Here is an 18,139-nt window from a genome sequence, read left to right on the forward strand (position 1 = left end):
AGGACAACTAATAACCACGTGACGCCCAGGGGCGGGGATTCAAGTAGAACGTGTTCCTTTTGTAGTGTACTAGAGTTTGTGTGCTTTCCACTGCCACCTTTTGCTGGGGAGCTGCACTTTTCCAGAAACTTTGTTCTTGTTGAAATATCAACAACATTGCTCACATCGAGAATACCCAATTTATGTTCCTGTTATGTTTGTAACAAGCTGACACTTATTACTACTTACTCTTAAGTATAATTATTAATGTAAAAATAGATAAATTATACTATTTACTACTACTGCTACTAATTCAATATAAATCATATAATTTACTACTGCTGCTGCTAATTCAATATAATCATATAATTTGCACATACCTAAATAATTGCAAATGCCACACTAATGTTTTATAGGCTTATACATACCATCTAAATGCATAGGCTTATATTATCTGTACTACTATCTAAAATTTCCTTTAACCTATTACCGTAAGTACTGCTGTTGCTGCTGTACAACTGAAAGTTTTTCATTTTAATGTGTACTTATTTGTGCAACCTATTAATTTTTTATTAATTTTATAAGTGTTTTGAGATATGTATTCATTACTTGATTTCTTATTTCATGTTATTAGAAAAACTAAATCATTGTGTGATAGGATTTCATATGCCCTGCCAACCCACAAATCAGGACTAATAATCAGGCCTGTAAATATATATTATTAAATTATGGCTTTCATTTGTTCACTTATTTCTGATATGTATTTTTTTTTAAAAATATTTTATATGGTGGAAAAACAAGTGAATGGAAATTATTGGAATATGACAAGAATGCAATATAAAATATTTTATTATTTCTAACTATTAGAAACCAGACAGAGTCTGTGGTAGACATCATAAAATACATTTTTATTAAAACATTTTTTTAATTAAAAAATGAGGAGATTAAAATTACACCTTTTATCCCTTTATTTCTTAATTTTTAAATGTGTTAAAACAACAGTTTACATGATACATGTGCCGTCTTTATAATATTTCATGGACTCCATTTGTTGTGTCATGGTTAGAACCTCGTGGAATCCAGTGCTTAGGCCAGACATGTGCTGGAAGTAAGCCTCTTTTTCCAACTGTATAGTCAGGTTATTAACACCAGCATCCTTCAACACAGCAGACACCTGAGAAAAATTTCAGTGTAAACAATACAAACTGGTCAGTAATTTACTTTATTTTTGGCCAAAACAATAAAACCAATACATGAAACAACCAAAAATTGTAGGTTATTATAAGATCTGAGATCAGAAATGGAGTTTAAGTAATAAATAAATAAAAATGAAGAGGAGAATTACATCTAACTAAAGCTGCAACCCAGTTCAGAGGCTGCATCCTTCAAAGGTCACATTGCATCACAGTTGCATGACACAGGATGTCTCAATTCGAAAGCTCCTTCAAATGCGGCCTGAAAATGCATCCTTCATTTCCTGGACAATGAAGGATGGATCCCTCGTGACCTAGCCTACCACAGTATTCACTGAACGCCGGTGATGACGACAGGATTTTTTTTTTTTTTTTTTTAGAGAAATTGCCAGATTACACTTATATTTAAAAGTATTGGGTTTCAACTTACTCAAATATCTAATGATTCAAATGTAAAAAAAATAAATAAAAAATAAACAACAACAATGTAACAATGTAATTTTTAAGTATACGTGACCCTAGACCATAAGTCATAAGGGTCAATTAGAGGTCAATATATCAAAATAAATGTTTTTATATATTTATGGTAGGAAATTTAAAAAATATCTTCATGGAAAATGATCTTTACTTAATATCCTAGACCATCCCATTTAACCACGTTTGGTCTGACCTTCGCAGACTTCGAATGCATAGCCTTTGAAGTCCACGTCTTTCGAAGGATTTATCTTTTTATAATTAGGACACATCTTAAATGTCTAATCCTTTGGTAAAATGGTAAAACCAACATTGGAGAGGCCAAACAAACTTTTGTAAATTTGTAAACAAGCCATCTTTCAGAAGTAGCATTCATACCTGTTGAATAACTCGCTGTTCCACTACATCAGACATGAGCTGGAGATGGATGGTTCCAGCAATGACACTGGCAGAATGTCTCCAGAAGTGTGGATCACGATAGGACAAAACACCTTCTATTTTCTGAATCTTAGACAGAAAAAGAAGCATTAAATAATATACAATGTAAAGCATTCAATTTGGTAATCCAAAAAAATAAGCTACATTAACCAGCCAAAAGTTTGGAATTGCAATTTTTAAAATATGCTTTGGAAAGAAGTCTCTTATGCTCACCAAGGTTGCCTTGGTGAGCATAAGAGAAAAACAAACAAACAAACAAACAAACAAAAAAAAAACAGTAATATTGAGAAATATTATTACAAATATAAAAGAATGGTTTTCTATTTAATATAATGTAAAATGTACTTTATTCCTGTGATGGCAAAACTTAATTTTCAGCAGCCATTACTCCAGTCTTCTGTGTCACACGATTCTTTAGAAATCATCTTAATAATTCCAAACATTTGACCGGTAGTGTATTTTTTTTCTATTCATACCTTTTCAAGTGCAAAGTTAAGCTCTTTGTCATTTTCAGGTGGCGTTCTCAGGAGAAGAACCTCACATGCGTCTTTTAACAAAGGAATGACACTGAGAAAAATCAGCGTGGCAATGAAGAGTGAACAAATGGGATCTGCGATCAACCATCCAAACTGTTTGATGAGAAGAGTGGATATAATCACACCAACACTACCCAGTGTGTCAGCAAGCACATGTAGAAACACTCCTGCAAACAGAATAAGGACATGTCATCTTCAAAAGTCAGAATAAATATAATTAACACAAATCATACTCATGACAGGACCCACCTCGCATATTAGCATTCATTCCCCCTCCCCCTCCGTGGGAATGCCCGTGGCCGTGAGAGTGACCATGTCCTCCATGACTATGTCCGTGTCCTCCATGGCTGTGTTCTGCACTGCCATGCCCATGTCCATGGTGCGAGTGGCCGTGGTCATGCCCAGAGCAGCTACCTTTGGATGCCCCATGGGAGTGTGCATGACTGAAGGCACAGATGCCCACCAGATTAACGAGGAGTCCACCAACCGACACTGGCTTTAAGGAACAAATGGATTGAGGACAAGCATGAGCATGAGGTGACAGGATTCATGTGTGAAACTTTGTGTCACTTTTGTTTGTTCAACTAGCAAAACCAATTTAAGACACCAACTTGGCAATAGCTTTGTCAATCCTGACAACAATGTCTTGAATGTTAGCTGTGCATACCGTTAGCATATCTGTGTTGATGTTTGGTGGATCGATGACTCTGGTGACTGACTCCACAAACACAAAAAAAGCTATGACCATGAGAAACAGGCCATTGATAAACCCAGAGAGAATCTCCACACGACCGTACCTGAAATGAGACACACTGTTAACAGCACTAAAAATGACAACACAATTCCGTTTTGTCCAGTAATCAGGGTTCCCACACCAATGAGTTTCCATGACTTCTCTATCAATTATGATTCCTGGATCATTTTTAAAAATAACTTTTGATTCAGAATTATTTGCTAATGAATCATTTAGACATGTTTGGTGGACCAGTTTGCATTGTAAAGAACATAATCAAAACAACTACTTACTGGTTTACAGATTAAACACAGCTATAACTCCATAACATAAATGACAATTTCAGAAGTGATCATAGAAACACAATTTATGATGTCGGACCAAACTTTCTTGGGGAAATGGGTAATTTAAACAAAAAACAAAACATAACACAAGCAAACCAAATTTTTAAAGAAAAATTCTAAAGAAAATGCGAGTGATCCAAAACCCTCCACCACAATGAGGATTGTTGTTGGTTGCCATTGCCTTATTGTGTGGTCATTAATGTATTCTGGGTGGTTGCTTACTGAGTCCACTGCCAAGTTTTTATGACAATCTGTTCACTGGATGTGTCTGGATAGGTTCTTCGTTCACTGTAAAGCCCGGGCCACACCAAGACCACAGTCGGCCGTCTGGCCTTTTTAAAGCATCGGTTAACTTAGTTTTTTTTGGTTGTTGTGTTCTGCATCGTTGGCTCTAGTCGGACGGCATAATTTGTTTGGGGGCCAATTCAGCATGTTGAATCTGCGTTGGCGCCTTCAGTGAGAGAAAGAATTCTGATTGGCTGTTCGGCTTAGCAAACAAATTAGTGCACGAGAATAAAAGCAAAAGTGATTAAAGCGAGCAAAGAAGTCAAGGTATAGAGAGTTCTAATTTTAAGTCATCTTACGACTTAAAGGTGCTCTAAGCAAAACATTTTTTGTCACATACAGCAAACATCTCCTCACTATCCTCTGGCTGCCTGTCCCCTGAACACACTGAAAAAAAAAAAACACGGTCTCTGTAGTTGCCACAAGCTCCGAAAATGGCAATAAAAACAAACTGGTGCAGCCTGGACCAAGAAACATAATAAACATGCTCCAGCCAATAACCGACAAGAATGAGTTTAAATGCGCGTTCATGACTGTTTCAGGAAGCACGGAGGGGAGGGGGAGGAGGAGGAGGAGGGAGGGTCTAGCTAGCCTCTGTTTTGTTTGACAACACTTCGAACGTCAACAGGAAGTTACTCCGCCCAGGATTGCTTAGAGCACCTTTAAAAATGCACAAATATTTTCATAATAACATGAACTGACTGAAATGAAGAAATTGATCAGCGTGATTGATATTCAAAATGGTAAGCAAGTGTTTCTTTTTATATCTGTGCGATATGAACAAATATATATATTTGTATTGTATCTATATTGTGTATATCTGCTGTCCTAGTTTTGGTTTCCCCTTTTTGAATGACGAATATAGACTACTGAATTCATAACTGCTGATATAGACAGTTATTTCCTTACACACAGACACAGAACGCATATGCTAGTTGACGGTCGTCATTAGGCCTTTTGTTTGAGACGCAGCTGATGAGAGGCGACAACACAGTCAGCTTTCATCACCGCTAGTTCAATGATGTCGGCTTGGTGTTTCCCGGTCTTAAAAGCTAGAATACACTACACAACGCTGGAATAAATTACATGATTTTACAGTAGTTGCCGAGAGTCATAGCGAGTCTGCAGATTTTACACAGGGGTAACATATTTCACCAAAAATCTTGTAGTGTATGATGAGCACAGACTTGGACACAGATTTATTTAGCTTCAGACTATGACTCCATCCCATCAAAGGCTATCAAACATGTGTGATATTTTTAGCCAATTTAAAAAATATATTGTTTTTATTTGTAATGCGCCTCCTAGCAACAAGGCGCATGTTTCTGCGTGACATGGTTTGTGTTTGGAACAACTTGAAAGTCTGGTAGAGCCATCCTCAGTGGTATCATTTTTCCTTGTAACGATTTACAAATTCAGCAAGTGTATGATGCCTAGTATTTTAAAAAGTCTTGTAGTGTATTCCAGCCTTAAGGTTAGGCACACATTAGTGATATTTCAGCTAACTTTTCAGCAAACAGCCATAAAACTGTCTATTGTCAATAGCATAGCAATGTACTACGCACAGCTGACACAAGTCACTTTCAAACCAAGCAGCTTTCTGTCAGTCAGTGCAGCAAATTCACATGACCAACTTGAAAATGAGCAAAATCTGTCTGGGGATTTTTTATTTTTATTTTTTATGCAAAACTCCAGATTGCACCAATTCCTATTGGAATGACTGGATTTCAATTTCAAGATTTTGCTGCAATGGTAAATGAGACAGCATTTTATCGTCCACAATCCAAATCAGTCTGCTTGCATACAAATGTATAATGTGCATTCATTTCACAAATATGTTATCCTAAAATTAGCAAGCAGCACTACTTTACCCATAGGAATATATCCTTGTTGCTTTCCATCTGGTCATGAGGGCGGCAAACAACCCCAGAACCAAAGCAGAGCAGTCAAACAGCATGTGAAAGCCATCAGAGATCAGCCCCAGACTGTTGGTCCACACACCATAGAAGAGCTCTACAAACGTGAAAGCCTGCACAAAGAACAACAAAACTGTTATCAATATACTGTTGGCAAGTTATATCAGACAGGCAGATAAAGTAGGTCATGGGGGTTACAATTTCAATGAAGTGAGGGGATTTAATTATATTTCATTGCTCTCATGCTCTAAATCTTATAAACATTTGAATCATAAAATTCATTTTCTGTCATTATGACAATAAATAAACCTTCTAAGCAATTAAAATGAAAACACTTAAACTGAGTATCTTCTACACTTCATGACCAAAATCTAATAAACACACGAGTTGGAGTGGCCATCCTACAGAAGCAAACGTACCAGGTTGAGACAGAGAAAGTAAAAAATTTGCCGTGAGTCATATTCCTCCAGGATCTGTTTGAGTGAGTCTTTGATGAAGCGAGGCAGAGACTGGGACGTGTGCTGAAGTGCATCGCCCATGAAGTTATAAAGAGGAGTTCCTTCGGGGGAATAACCCACCAGTGTTCCCTTCTGACCTTTTGAAGAAGGGGCTGACAGTATGCTATCAGCTGAAAACATCAAACAGTACATTCAATTAGGACAAAGTAAAATGTGCTGCTTTCAAGTCACCTTTTTATTTATGTGATTAAATAACCTTTTTATTGTTGTCATTAAATAACCTGTCTCAGCACTATGATGATAATATTTACTTCTTCCACTTTTTTAATTTTTTTTATTTAGCACAAACTCCTTACATCTACACCCTATCATATACTTGACATTTACATCAGTTTGGTTCTGTGATGGGGAAATATAAATCTTTCGAATACATTCCTTGCATTAAATCTTCTATCATAGATATTAACTTACCCATGATGAAGAAGCAGGCGCTGACCAGCACTCCACCAGACAGCACATGCTCAGTGCTACTCTGTTGACCTGGCTTACTTATCACTCTGAGCTGGTCAGTTAGCGGGTGGGTCCAGAAGTTTGCCAGCAGCAGGCCACTGAGGAACAGGAAGATGGAGCCATATCGAGCACAGCGTGAGGTTTCCAGCTTTGCCGTGCAGATGGACTCCACGTAAAAGTCCAGTATCATCACAGAGAAGATGATCATGGCAAAAGGCAAGATGAGGCCGGACCAGGATTCCACCTTACTCTGCGGATTTCCATTTTGTAAAAAGGTCAAGAACTTACAAGAGTGTCTGTATTGTTTTAAGCATTTATAATAAGGCTAATGCATCTAAAGATGGTGCATTGCTTTTGTTTTAACCATTTCACACTGACTTGCACTCTCAAGTGCTAACTTATTCCCAATGAAATCAGATTTGGAGTTGTGTGGCATTTAGTCCATGTCTGTTAATTTTTGACTCCTAAAAGTTGACAAAATAAACTCAACTGATAAACACAAATCTGCAGTCTTTCTCATTTGGGAAAAGAGACCAAAATAATGCAAAAATAATTATATAATAATTATTAATAATTATACAATTAATATATATTAAAAATAACTAATATTTTGCAAAAATTTACCTAATAATAAGCTCTGTAGAATGAGGATGTTGGGAGGGACATATAAATTATAAATACCACCTGCCATCAACTAGTAATAAATAAATAGTAAATAATTAGCAAATTGAAATTAAAATCAATTGGCTATTTAACATAAAATAAATGACAATTCTGTCTATACAATATGTTCCTACCACAATTTCCTGTTTCAATAGAAAATAAGTCAACACAGGAAAGTAAATGGGTACGTAAAACTACTTCATGTGGTCTTTAAATATAAATGATGCCAATAAACCAGAGGTTCTCAAACTTTCTTGACTCAAAGGCCAACCACCATCCCCCCATATAAAATATTTGAGATACTGATATAAATAGAAATATACAGTAACATAACTAGAAATATTATTTATTATAAAAATGCCCATAATGTTTTAAGGTTTAATTCATTTACATGACTTTTCCAAATCTAGAAATCACACTTTTAAAGTTAGGCTAACTCATATATCCAGGATTTCCAAGGAACCCTGCTTTTTCAAAGGAAACAAACAGTTCTTGAATGGGAAAATTAAAAAAAGAATTATCTATTTTTGGTTGTTTTAGGTTATTTTAAATACTTTTAGTATAAAAACTTTATTGTATTACAGTATATAATTTAGTATAAAACAATTGAGGCCACCTTGGAGGTTTGCTGAGCCCCTCTAGTGGGCTTGGACACCTGGTTAAGATCCATTCCATTACAGTAATCAAAGCATCTGCTGGTTGTTACCTCAGTGGTCGCAGACAGCACTATGACCCAGGGCAGCAGAACCACAGCGGACACAAGGTTAGATAAAGCATATAGGCGTTTTGCGCCCCCAATCTCCACTGATAATTTTCTAGATGCCGTGTTGAAAGCCACCTTCAGGCACAGAGCTAAAACCAGCAGAACCACTCCACCCTGCTCAGAAAATGAGAGTTAATCACCATGATCTCACTGATCCTTCAGCTGAATCTGTACTCTAGTAAACAATAACAACACTCTTAAAGATTTCAAAAAAATGATCAAACACACACCTTGTGGTCCGCCACACCTAAAAATGCAATCCCTGTGTACAGCGCATGGGTAAGAGCACTGTCATGGTGCCCCTCAGCTTAAATAAATAGAGTTAAGGAGTATACAGTTGTAGATAAAACTAAAAAGTAAACATTTCCAAATACACATTCATGATGATATTGTGAACGATTAATCTGTAAATGTCATTCCAAAGAATAAAATCTTTATAAAAATGTAATAACTTGCTCCACCATCTTTCCTTTTTGTTGAAAAACAGTTATAATTTTTGCCATTTTGCCTGCAAGGTGTCATTAAAGGGGAGGAATTGACACACTTCACCTTAATATAATAACAGTGTATACATTTCTGTAGAGTGGTAAGGATACGGTGCTCTGCCATCTTTGCCATGAGATCATCATTATCAAAGAGCAAAAGGCAGATTACAGCAATTATGAATAAAGCAGCACCCCTCGTCTATAAAAAAAAAAAAAAAAAAACACATGGAAATGTGTCAGCTGGTTTATACAGTTAATTCTGAGATACGGTTTTGATTTCTCTAGAGTTCTGACCTTAGAAGGTCCCCCTCCAGAGCTGGTGAAGAGAACGCTGAGGAGAGAAATCACCACCACATCACTGTGCTCAAACAGCAAAAGGGTCCTGAAAGAAATCCCATCAGTATAGGCCAAATGCTTGAAATGCTAAATAACAGAATAATAAGGAATGTATTTATTTTATATTGAGCACAAAGACATACCTTAGTGGCCCACAGAGTGTCAACCCAAAGAAACCCAACAGGGAAATGACGCAGCTCATGACAGCATGCTTGAAGATTTTGATCCACTGAAATCACAGTTATAAAGCGATCATGTCTTTTCAGAAGATTTGATTTTAACCACTTATTCATATGGATCCTTTTAACACTATCTTTATGAATGTTTTTAATGTGTTGAATGTTATGGTTGCATGGAATTTCAAAGGATGGACGAAAAGGATGAGAGAATATTAAAAATATTTCATGAATTTTGAAGATGAACGAAAGGGGTTTGGCACAACATGAGAGTGAGTAAACGATGACATAATCATAAGTTTTTCATAATCTAAATGATAAGAGTTTTAAAATTGATGAATTTAAAAGTTCTAGAACTAGAATTAGAAGAACTTTACCTGTCTCTTGGGGATCATTTTTCCAGATGAGAATGGCTTTTGAAAGAAAACCAGTATCATTGCACACCTATGCAGAAAACAGGACGTATTTATATGATCAGAAATGCTGTAAGTAAACAATCATGCCACTTGTATTTTTATACATGTGTGATGTCACTCCTTACCCCATTTTCAAAATAAAGAGAAACTGTACAATATGCACAACTTTGAGGAGATCATAGGACTCAAATATCCCAAAAGCCTTCAGCAGCTTGGTAAAGTAGAGTAATACTATGTACCGGGTCAGTCTGGAAAGAAAGAAAGAAAACAACAACATTCAGTTAAAGTAGAAAATTAGACAAATAAAGCTGAGCTATTCTTATAAAAAATATATCAAAAAACAAAACCTACAAATACCATAAAATACCATGGAAAACAGAGCAATGCCATTGGTTTGGAACACTACCATTATGGTAATACCAAAGCATTCTCTGAATGTGGTAAAAAAGAAAGACCATGCAGACACATTGAAAAGTACTATAGTGATAGGTACAGTGTCAGGATGCATCATATAGTAATGTTATGTATGGTACAAAAACATACAATGGACAATAGTATTTACTGGTATTTCAAGAATACTGAGGTAGTCATTCAATAGATGGTCCACTAAAAGACATTAGCATTTACAAAAAAAGTATGTTTTCTTAAATATGGTACCGTGGTAAAAGCAGCGTCACCACCCCATAATATCAGTGTTACATCGTACTGCCATATACATAGTGCTAATTGTGTAAGAGAATTTAGTGTAATTTTGTTTTACCTGGCATCTGGAGCCTCAACTCGCCCCAGCTTCCCACTGGAGATAACATTACTGCTGTATTTTTCATCCATACTTCAGCTGCTGTGTGTTTATTTCTTAGATTTTTCACTGTTTATCTAAGAGCTCATCTTTGAGAAACAAAAGCTGTTATCTACCTAACTGCGTTAGCTTGTTTAGACTGCTGAAACCGCAAATAACAGCACAACTCAGGGCTCTTTGGTGCTGAAAACGCTCATGTACTGGTAATCCACAGCGGTGAACCCTGAAATAAAAAACCGTTGATTATAGAAATACATTCTGAATTATATATCTATTTTTCACTAGCTAGCAGCTACATTATGAACTGAGGTGGTAGTTGAAGTGACGTGAACATTTCCTCACATATGGCTACCATCTATGAAGCCTTTCAAAATAAAAGTCATGTATCGCCGAGACAATTCACATGAAATAAGCAAAATATATTATTTCTGAATACAGAAATTATAATTTTATTGCTAATTGTCATATATGTTAAATGAACCATAAACAGAAAATGATATATATTTTTTTATTTTAACATCTTACGTTGTCTTTTCAAGAGCTTTGAAATCCGCTTGTAACGTCATGATCCATGTGTAAAAGCTGCGTTTCAGAGATGGGCTGTGTTCAAAATCGCACAGTAACTTACTACTTAATGATTACTGACCAGTATACAGTGCATAGTGCCTACTATTTTTCTAAGAATAGTGTGTGAAATAGTATACAATATGTAATAATGTTTAAGTATACTACAGTGTTGTCACATGACAAACATTGAACATTATTTCAACACAGCTGTGCAGGTTGTTGCTTTACAAATTAATAAAAGTGCTAACCATTATTTTTTATGTGGAAACCTGAGTGAAAATGTCCTACGTTTCGACTGTCCTTCCTTACCAATGGTCTTGATCTATCCCCACAAAAATTCTGTTTGTTGGTGTAAAGTCCAGTTGATTTGGTTAAATTTTTCATGTAAAAGCAGTTGATTAGATTTTATTTTGCTCAACAAATAATGTACACTGAAAAAATGTTGACAAAAAATGTGCCTTATGTGGTAACGTAAATTAACTGGTTTGACTCAAGTTAAAAATACAATTAGCCTAATTTGCCTAGTTTGAATCAAATTCACTAGGTTAGCTAATTTTAATGGTCCAGGTAACAAATTGTGTGTAGAACTGTGTAGGATACTTCAATTATATAGGTAAAAATAACTCATTATAGTTGGGTTTTCCAAAACATCACAAATAATTATCTTAAAGGGCACCTATTATGCAAAATTCACTTTTACATGGTGTTTGACCATAAATGTGTGTTGGCAGTGTGTGAGAAAAACCACCCTAGAATGAGAAAAATCTATCCAGTGTTTATTTTACAATCTCAATAATTCATAAGCACTGTCTCAGAACGCCCTGTTCTAAGATTGCTCTCACTGTGACGTAGAATTGCGCTAAGCCCCACCCACGTGGTTTGATTGACAATCTGGTTTTGGCATAGACCCCGCCGTCGGTGATCTGTCAACCATCCTCCATTGTTTCAACGACAGCCGGTAATGTCTCCTAAGAAACATAATCGTTCTGTTGTGGGATGTAATAATGAACATAGTAGTTTTCACTTACTTCCGACATCAGAGCCACTGAAAACGCAGTGGATGGATTTTATTTACGAAGGAAAGGCGCCACTCAAAATTCCAAAATACGTTTATGTTTGCGCAAATCATTTTTTTGTTTTGAGAATGAGGGTCAATTCAAAGCAGGTCTTGCTTCAAAGTTAATCCTCAAGCATGGATCGTTGCCTACTGTTCGCGATCCAACGTCACCTCCAGAAGAAGTAAGTGTATTTAATGTTTTTTGAGCAAATAGTCATTTCAGTCGATGTCAGCCAATTCAATAACAAATGCGTCTAAAGTTGTTGTCATCGTCGTAGAATGTCTGTGTATATAATTTAAACCTTGTTTGTATAGTGTGTATCTAACGTACTAAGCAAACGTTATCACAGTATTTGTGTTTGTAGTTTCAAAAAATTGCGCGAACGTTATCACAGTGTGTGTGTGTGTGTGTGTGTGTGTGTTGCACATCCATAATTGCAAAGGGGACGTGATTAAAACTCTATAAGTACATACATGTATCAAATAACCATTCAGAGACGTCCTGCTCCATTCTCAATTGTGTTTCTTCTGCCGGAGTCTCTTCATCATCTGGGTCTGATTCCGGTTCAAACATGTAACGTTACGGCTGAATGCCATACAAAACAGCGGGTCTCTCATTCTCAGCCATTCTGCTTCTACCGACTGTTTATTATTGCAAGTTACGCCCACATCCAAAGGCAGGGCGGGGATATGCAGCTCATTTATATTTAAGGTGGTACACACCAAAACAGCTCTTTTTAAAACAGGCCCAAAAAATGACATTTTCAAATGGTTATAATAAATTAACTGTGGGGTATTTTGTGCTGAAACTTCACAAATACATTCTGGGGACACCCAAGACCAATATTACATCTTGTAAAAAGGGGCATAATAGGTGCCCTTTAAGATTTATGGTAGATTATGCCATTAGGTAAACAGGCTATATTTTGTCAGCATAAAAAATATATACACACATATATACATTATACACATTGCACACTGCAGTATAGTAGGAGTTGCATCTTAGTGTGCCATTCCAAACACAGCTTCCAAACTGATTTCAGTGTACTTGAGTTGTATTTAGCAGATTCTGGCAAATATAGTAGGTCATCTGGGTATTCCATGCATCCATGCATACAGAAAATTTGCATACTACGCACATTATACAGACTAGTTACTGCAGAAATAGTAAAAGTATGATGATGCCATTTCGAACACAGCCATGGTCCTCACTACAGAACACGAGAACCAGGGGGCGAGGTTGGATCCAGGTCCAACTCCTCAAACTTTACATATTCTAAACCTACCAGTCTCCACTCCCTGATCCCTAAACCTACCCATCTGAACGCATTTTTCAAATCATAATCTCATAAGTAATTATGGTAATTATGACATGCATTATGATTTTGTGATTGTATTTCAGGAGTTACTCCTGCAGGTTACACTGTTAGTAGGTGGAGACAATGACTTACAATATGCATTATAAGTCATATATGGGGGGTGGGGGGATGCCAAATCATCTAGTGCATAAATGCTGTGCATTCTGTGTCTGAAATCCCCCTATATCCTTAGGGCACTATTAGAGGGGACAGTCATTTGTAATGGTGTCCAATCCCACAATGCACCGTAATAACAAGGGTACAACCGATGTATGCTCAGTGGCTAGAGAATACCCATAATGCACTGTAAGAGTCGCACGCTGAATGAATTCCTGCCTCTAAACAGAAGTCCAATGCGGCTACAGCGTAATATCATACAGGTATAAATTCCTTTTTAATTGATTATTAAAGCTTAATTAGGTTTATACATTGTTTCCAGGACAATGTTCAAAATAAATCTTTGCATTACTACTGGAGCTGCCAGTTTGCTTAGTTTCAAATACGTTGTAATTAAGCAGCAGCCCTTCCAGTGTACTCTGAATTCAATTCTGATTTTTGCTCAGATCTGATTTTTTTTGTATAGCTGTTCACATTGTTGTTTTAAATGTGGCCAAATTGGAATTGAAAAGATCAGATTCCATGTAGTTTGTACTGTTCACACTGTCGTGAAAACAGATATGAGTCACACATGGTAAAACATTTACCTGCAATGTGAACGTAGCCTCAGTGGAGTATTGTAGGGAATAGTGAATGAGGGTAGCCTATAGGGAGCAATTTCGGATGCAGCCTATGTAACTTTTCAGTAGCCCCTCACTGCAGAACACTCGATATCCAGGAGGCGGAGTCGGGTAGGTTAAGGGATATGTAAAGTGGGAGGAGCTGGATCCAGATCCAGGGGGTGGAGATGGGTAGGTTTAGATCTGGAGGGTGGAGACAGGTAGGTTTAGGGATATGCAAAGTGGGAGGAGTTGGATCTTGTGTTCTGCAGTGAGGACCATCTCTAACTTTTGGCCCTCTAGTGGTTAACATTTTAGCTGGAGCTAATTCTCTCTGTTTATGTATATGATGAGTCACACGGATACTGGGCTACTGTGCAGCGGTTGACGTACAACTTGGTTTAAAATATTCAGAATATAAACACTTTTTAAAGGTGTACCATAGTGATTCAGGCAAAAGGCAAAACTGCGGTTTGGAAGATGGATTCATGATGTTGCAGTACATTTTGAACAAAAAAAGTTACATAGTGTTTATTTTTATTCCAACAAGGTAAATCATGTGGGTTATTGATTTAGAACAGGTTACAGATAGAGGCCATGACGTCAGAGAGATAGTGTGTAAAGTGCCATGACCTTCACATTGCTGCTGTCCCTCTCATATATCTCGATAATGTGCTCGGCAGTAAAGCTCAATTGAATAGACAGTATACCTTTAAATGTCTGCAACTGTCACCTTATTCTATTGCCATGAGCAGTGGCTTTTTAGTGTATCGCTTGAGGCTCTCGCTTAGTAAAGAGTCTGCTGCACAAATGTGCTATTTTCTTTATATTTTAAATTACTTTAAGAGATGCAGTGCAACTGCACTTTGTACACTGAAAAAGAGCTAAGGTTGTAGTTACACAGTGTGCTTTTGAGATACAGTGGAATAACATGATTTGTATCAGGGGTGATTAGAACAGTTTGTTTTCTTTCCATTTCTTTCAGTATCTTAATGCTAGTATTGCTATTGGTGCATATAGGCCTTTAATTTTCTAATACCAAAAATGGCAGGTAGATCTGTAGTCTCTGAGTTATCAAAGAATATTTTATATTATATTATTATTTATTTTACTTTTATATTTCAGTGTATAATTTATTATTTATCGTTTTTATCATTAATTATTGACCTGTCTCCTCAAAATGGGCTTATGTAATAATTATCAAAATACCACCTCTAGATGGCAGTATGTTGCAAAACATGGTTTCAAACTCCTCTCAAGAGAGCCACGTGTCGATCTATAAAGTACATGAGGCCACCATGAGGCACAATCTTAAAGTGTATTCTATAGATTATAATACAAAGAATTGCTTAGATAAATTCATACATCATGTTACACTTTCATGTACGCAGAGACTGTAATGTTGTTCAAAAATTCTTTTGAAATCTTTTTTTTTTTTTTTTTTAAACGTGCTGCAGCTTTTATTCTTCAGACTGAAAGGTCTGACTAAATCTTTGCTAGTAAATGCAAGATGTATTCAGAGGCTGTTGAATACTATGCCAACATTAGAGTTCATGACTCCGGTCAGCTCTTTTTGTGCATTCTTGAATGATGTGACCACAGAATTATATAAGATTGCAGTAAAACCGGTTTCTCCTGCCAGAAATGCAAGCAAAGGGACACTGGGTGGAGTAGCAATGACATCACCGAGTCACCCAGCGTTCAGCATGCATTTAGAGGGAACAGAAAGCAAAGCACACTAGAGTTTGTCAGAGGAAATGAGTTGCTTTTGGAGAAAACTGCTATATTAAGTGCACTGCAAGACTCTGCACAGTGTGTGACCATTCATGCTTCACACACATTAGCAGTATTTGGCAAGAGCTGTGGCTTTCAGTGCCAAGATGGAAACAGAAAGGAGGAAAAGAAGCAGGCAAGGGTTGAAAATGTAGTAATTAAGTTTTTCTTCCTCCTTTACCCCTTTTTCCCACTGTTCTGCTCTGCTTCTCTGTTTGACTTTTGGCCAATTGGAACAAACTGTTCAAGAAACAGGCAAGGCCTTTGAAGGCTGGAGGCTGCTAGACAGAGCAACTGTATCAACACATTTCTCCTGGTTAGAACAACACGGAACACATGACAGTCAACTATATTTGCTTTCTCTGGCTAAGTAAACATTTTGCAGTGTACCAGTCTTACAGAGATCAAACCAGATAACTGTTAACATAAAATATAAATTGCCTCGTTGAGTAGAGTTGTGCTATTACTTGCTATTATTGTGCTATTACTAAGTCATTGTATTTATGATTAATTACTGCATAGCAACATACAACTAAACCACTTCGAACACCTTAGCAACACCCAGGCAATCATCAACAACACCCTAGCAACCACTCAAAATACTGAAATAGCTGCACAGCAATGAAACAATGCATAAGAATACCCAGGAGAAAAAAAATGTATAGCACACTAGCAACGCCCTAGCAACCACATAACACAATACAAAACCATGGCCACAAATTTTCTTGTTGAGGAAGGTTGTGCTATTTCCTTCATTGAATGTATGATTAATTTCCACATATCAACATGCAACAAAACCACTCTGAACACTGTAGAAATGCCCAAGCAACCATTAACAACACCCTAGCAACCACCCAAATCACTCTAGTAGCTGCATAGCAATGAAAAACTACATAAGAATACCAAGACAAAAACTCATAGCACACTAGCAATGCCCTAACAACCACATAACAACACACTAAAAAACCACGGCTTCAGAATGTCGTCTTAAGTAGCGTTGTGGTATTACTTTTGTAAGTCATTAGACGTATGATTAATTGGAACTTGCAATAAAACCACTCAGAACACCTTAGCAATGCCCAGGAAACCATCAACAACAATCTAACAACCACCCAAAACATCCAAGTCACAGCATAAAAAAAAAAAAAAAATAGAAAAAAATCCATACAAATACCCAGGCGACCACTCATAGTACACTAGCAATGCCCTAGCAACTGTAGGCTAATGTGCAACAAATCCAAGATGGTGGATGAAGATAAATATGGTCTTAATCTGGATCCTGCTTTTACTGGTCTTTAGTGAACTCTGCAGAAATAGACAGCTCACTTAAAGATCTAGTGAGACAATTTCTCACAGAAAGTTTCAAAGGTGAAGTACCAGAGAAAAATGTATGAATAAGAAAAGAATCAGAATAAATAAAGACAAAGTACTCATTCATTTTCTGAAAGTTTAGTTTTTCATAATTGAAGAGACTGAAAAATATAAGATAGTTTATCTCAGGGCATCAAAAATTATTTATTGAGTTGACAATTTTGTATAAATTCATACAATTTGATTCATAGGAAAATGTATGATAAAAAACTAAACATGAAGGTCTGCCCCAACTCCTAAAACTTAATGAGGTCAAATTATGATTATGAACTCACCACCAATTTGCTAAACATAAAATGTTACAAATTTCCATGCTGTGTTGAAAATGTGCTCATATTCAAATCTATGATTGCAGACTTTACTATCTCATGAATCTGAGCAGTGTGAGACAAGATCTCTTCTGAGAAACGCATGCAGGTTCACAAAACACTTTTTCTCAGGACAAAAAAATCTGAGTAGCAGGAGATTTATTATGCTGTTGGAGAAAAAGACAATAATAATAGTAATGGTAACACTTCAGTATAGGGAACAATTATTCACTATTAACTGCAACTTTTGCCTCAGTTAATTTACTGCCTATTATTAGTTAGTAAGTTAGTTTTTGTAGCATTTACATTTAGGTATTGGGTAGGATGTAGAACAAGGTCATGTAGAGTAAGTCATTAATATGTGGTTTATAAGTACTAATAAACAACCAATATGTATTTGCAAGCTAATAAGAAACTTGTTAAAAGTGAGAATTGAACCCTAAAATAAAGTGTTACCATAGTAATAATAATAAAAATATCTAATT

The 18,139-nt window shown here is 36.4% G+C and overlaps 1 protein-coding gene across 1 annotated transcript; it reads right to left on the reverse strand.

Moving 5' to 3' along the window:
* Positions 1–866: 866 nt before the first annotated feature.
* Positions 867–10,836, reverse strand: slc30a5 (solute carrier family 30 member 5). The gene is made up of 16 exons (XM_067406480.1): positions 10,466–10,836; positions 9,831–9,953; positions 9,667–9,733; positions 9,257–9,342; positions 9,072–9,159; positions 8,889–8,976; positions 8,523–8,599; positions 8,236–8,406; positions 6,828–7,116; positions 6,318–6,526; positions 5,854–6,011; positions 3,288–3,417; positions 2,870–3,116; positions 2,561–2,787; positions 2,025–2,153; positions 867–1,153 (listed from the first exon to the last, which is right to left on the reverse strand). The coding sequence occupies exons 1-16, from the start codon at positions 10,534–10,536 to the stop codon at positions 983–985; spliced, it is 2,331 nt and encodes a 776-aa protein (XP_067262581.1). The 5' UTR covers positions 10,537–10,836; the 3' UTR covers positions 867–982.
* Between the last annotated feature and the right edge of the window lie 7,303 nt (positions 10,837–18,139).

This window comes from Chanodichthys erythropterus, chromosome 13, assembly GCF_024489055.1.
Source record: "Chanodichthys erythropterus isolate Z2021 chromosome 13, ASM2448905v1, whole genome shotgun sequence".
NCBI classification, from domain to species: Eukaryota; Metazoa; Chordata; class Actinopteri; order Cypriniformes; family Xenocyprididae; genus Chanodichthys; species Chanodichthys erythropterus.